This window comes from Sesamum indicum, linkage group LG7, assembly GCF_000512975.1.
Source record: "Sesamum indicum cultivar Zhongzhi No. 13 linkage group LG7, S_indicum_v1.0, whole genome shotgun sequence".
In the NCBI taxonomy this organism is placed as follows: Eukaryota; Viridiplantae; Streptophyta; class Magnoliopsida; order Lamiales; family Pedaliaceae; genus Sesamum; species Sesamum indicum.
Genome location: NC_026151.1, coordinates 6378461 through 6382303, shown reverse-complemented (window position 1 = coordinate 6382303; position 3843 = coordinate 6378461). Strand labels below are relative to the sequence as shown.

The 3843-nt window shown below is 36.1% G+C and overlaps 2 protein-coding genes across 2 annotated transcripts in view; both read right to left on the bottom strand.

The window, feature by feature from the left end:
- On the bottom strand, positions 210-1792 carry LOC110012324. The gene is made up of 2 exons (XM_020695418.1): positions 1569-1792; positions 210-693 (listed from the first exon to the last, which is right to left on the bottom strand). Exons 1-2 carry the CDS (start codon positions 1579-1581, stop codon positions 365-367), a joined length of 342 nt encoding a protein of 113 aa, XP_020551077.1. The 5' UTR covers positions 1582-1792; the 3' UTR covers positions 210-364.
- LOC105166424 (HSP-interacting protein-like) overlaps positions 2526-3843 on the bottom strand; it is a 6310-nt gene continuing 4992 nt past the window's right edge. Inside the window, exon 4 of the mRNA XM_011085768.2 lies at positions 2526-3023. The gene's annotated coding sequence lies outside the window, so the exon portion shown is untranslated. The remainder of the gene's footprint in view (positions 3024-3843) is intronic.

The window sequence follows — 3843 nt, the reverse complement described above, 5'->3', positions numbered from 1 at the left end:
AAATCAAATTTCAAATGGAGGAAATTCAAATATATTTATAGGTAGAGAGATCTCATCAACACACTTCCAACATCCACTTATCTCTCATGAGTATATTTATGCATTATCTCATTATCGTGGTTTTGGTTGATCGATTTTGTTGAAATATTTAAGTTTTGACAATAAATTCAATTTATTGATTGTAAACTATTTTTTTTTTCAGAGGAAAAAAGCTCAAATTTGTATTGCAAATAAAAACACCAACGTACCACAAAAATATCAGACCAAAGCCAAAAACATGAACTTGACAATTTTGCCTAACCAATACTTGTACTCTCAACTTCCGCCGCTTGCCCCAACCGCTGTTGTAAGTTAGATGATTCCTTCAAGCCTTGGTTTCCTTATTGCTAACATCAGGCCATAGCCCGATGTTCCTCAACGTTTGCCCCGCGTTCTCCGCCATCAATCCTCCCTGCAGGTCCTGCATGCCCCTCCAGCTAGAGTTAGCAAAATCCACAAATATGGCCGGGTCTTTCTTCCTCCCTAGTTCTTCGATTTGATGATGTGGCACATGTGCCGCGACCCCTAATGGAGGTCGTGCATTAGGCCTGTTCCTAGTTGGTACTAGGGCTTTGAGCCATGGGCCATATGGCGTACTTGCGCTGGGTGTAGTAAGCCCTCCTCGAATTACGTAACGCAATATGACTGAGTTTCCTGCACTAATATCAGAAATTCAAAAGCCTCTCAAATAGGTGAAAGTAATCAAATGATCATCCCCAGAAGTTGTTCTAATTTTCAAAACCCTTGTTAGAGGGAGGTTGATATTCAACGAGACATAAATACATAGCGAACGCCCCCATGCCCAACTAGAACCATCCATCTCCATGTCCTTAAATCGACCTATTATATTCCGAATGTGGATAGCAATTTCCAGATTCATCCTAGTTAATGGAAAGTCGTAGATGTTGAACGAAGAAGTCACACCAATTCAAATAACCACTTTGTTGCTGGAAAACGTTGACGTTTTTGCATGGTCAGCTCATGACCTGGTGGGCATTGATCCTAGCATAGCAGTGTTCCAACCTTCCCTCCCTTCGGTGAAGCAAAAGAAGAGGCATTTCTGTCCTAAAAAGACATGGTCATCCAGGAGGAGGTAAGCAAGCTCCTTGCGGCCGGATACATCAAGGAAATGCAATTTATAGAATGGTTATCTAATGTGGTATTAGTACCCACGCTAGGTAACAAGTGGCGTATGTGTTCGAATGCTAAGATGTTAATAAAGCATTTTTATCCTTTACCTCGTATAGCCCCGCTGGTGGATTCCACCTCTAATCATGAATTGCTAAGTCTAATTGATCCCTCGTAGGGTTGCCACCACATTATGTTTAATCCCGACGACTGAAAGCGAGTTAGCTTCATTACGTTATGGGAACCTATTGTTACATTGTTTTGCCATTTGGGCTAAAAATGTAGGTGCTACCTACCGTCTGGTGGACAGCATGTTTCAAGAGCAGCTAGGATATAACATGGAGGTGTACGTCGATGACATATTAGTAGAGAGCCGACAGGTGGACCAACGCATCACTGACCTAGTTGTGACATTCAACATGCTGAGGAAGCACCACATCAAATTGAATTTGGCTAAATGTGTGTTTGAAGTCCGGAGTGGCAAATTCCTAGGATACACGGTCTCAATCCAGATAGATCTGAGCTATCTAGGAGATGAAACCTCTTGCCGACCTCAACGAAGTGCAGAAACTAACTGGTCGGAGGATTTCTCCTGCCAACAAAATCAAACAAACAAACAAATGAATAACGGGACCTACTTGTGTTTACATAATAATTTATTTAGTTGTATTTTTATTTAGCTTTTGCATATTTAATTAAATAAAAAGATTTTACAATAAATTCAAAAAGTTGATATCGTTAAATTTAATGAATAGAATATTTTCATTTATAAAGTAATTATTAAGTTTCAAAAATAATGTTTGTTAACATAAAAAAGGATATGTGGATGTCAAACTCCAAAGTTCAAGCGAGACTTCAAGCCTCAGGATAAATACTGCAAATAATTTTAACTTTTAAAAATAAATTTGGTATGTAAATTTTATCATAATTGTCAAAAAAAATACGTATTAGATGTTTTTTTTTCTTTCTTCTTTATTATATGATAGTATTTGCTTCAATCTTCCATAATTTTTAAAATTCAAACTTGATAATACATTAAATCCACTTAACCAACTTGATAACATTATTAATTATTATCAGTACCTGATAATTTATCAATTATTATAAGTTTGATAATTCAGAAAATATAAGAACTTTAATTTTATCCACTTATTTTTCCTTTACCAGTCATCACAATAAAGAAATATAAAGAAAAAAGAAAAGTTCATAAAACATAACCATAATTTGAAAATATAAAAGTCTCTACATGTCAAATATTATTTACCTTCTTAGAACAGTTGCATTTTACTCTTATTATTGCTGCATAAGTCCAATTTGGTAGTTGAAATTATGTCTGTAAGCAAAAATACAACTCGGTATAGCCGAAATTCACCATTAAAAATTTCCATTGATCGATCGAAACAAAGGTTACTTGTAGTTCCATAGCACAAGAAATGAATGAATACCTTCGTATCTATTAACTTAGAACTAAATCCTTCATCAGAAATGACTACAAACGAGTCCGAACCGACAAATAAAACCAAATTACTTGAAAGACTAATCGCTATGCAGAAGAAATCCTAGATGCAAAAAGGCGAACATGCAACCAAAACCTGTAAGCAGATAGTACAACAACAATCTCTTTCAGTTCTCACCGGGAGAGCAAGGGGGAGGCGATAAGAATGGGGCAGAAACGAAGAAAAAACATATCTGATTTTCTGCTGTTCCAACTTGTTCCCCAGAGCTGTAGTGCTAATACCGTTGATTATTTTTCGTGCTATAATTACATGACGAGCTACCACACCAGCACATGGACCTTGTATGTTTAGACAGGGTAGAGCAATAGTTGAAGCACAAGTTGATGCAGCGTTGGAATCCTGCATGTTTCATTTATTATCTTAGTTTAGGCAGTAAGGATCAACAATATAAAGGATGCTAACAAAAAATATTTAAGACCTTTTAACAATTGGGAAATAATGAAAGAATGATACAGGAGGAGTTTGAGTAATTTCTTTAGTTCTTGGCTATACAGAAATGAGTACGAAATAGGCCTAAAACTGGTCCAATAATAAGCAAGTACGGGTCCTACATTGAACATAGCACAGAAGAACGGTAAATTGGCTACAGGCAATAAATGAATCATTTTCCAGAGAAAGAGCTGAATTTTCTAAGTCATTCATGATTTATCGTGCGGATACTTGAGAGGCATATATTTACGGTTTAGATATTATTGCTTCCCTAGAAACTGCAGAAAATGTACATTGTAAACAGAGAACTGCAAAGCCCATTCAGGAATGATCTCAGGAATCTGAAAAGTGGTATAGTGATTTACATGAAATAAATTTGAGAAAAACAATTTGCCGACCCTGATATGCGCATTGTTTTAGATTTAACGCTCAAGTATTGAGCTTGGCCAAGAAACTGCAGGCTATGTTTGGTTTGATGTTTTGAACTTTGTCAAAATATGCGCTTTCCCATGCATCTTTTCTATCCTTAAACTTCTTTTCCCAGATATTAAAATGACATAAAATACATATTCTGATCTTCTTTATGTTACTTTTATGTGTTTAAATCGTTACAATCTTATTTATATCTTCCAATCACTAAAAGGTCTGATATGACACCCCCAGTGATCAATTAAACATTCTCCAAACATAAACCAACTACTAGGTACCAACACATTTGCAAAGTATGTTC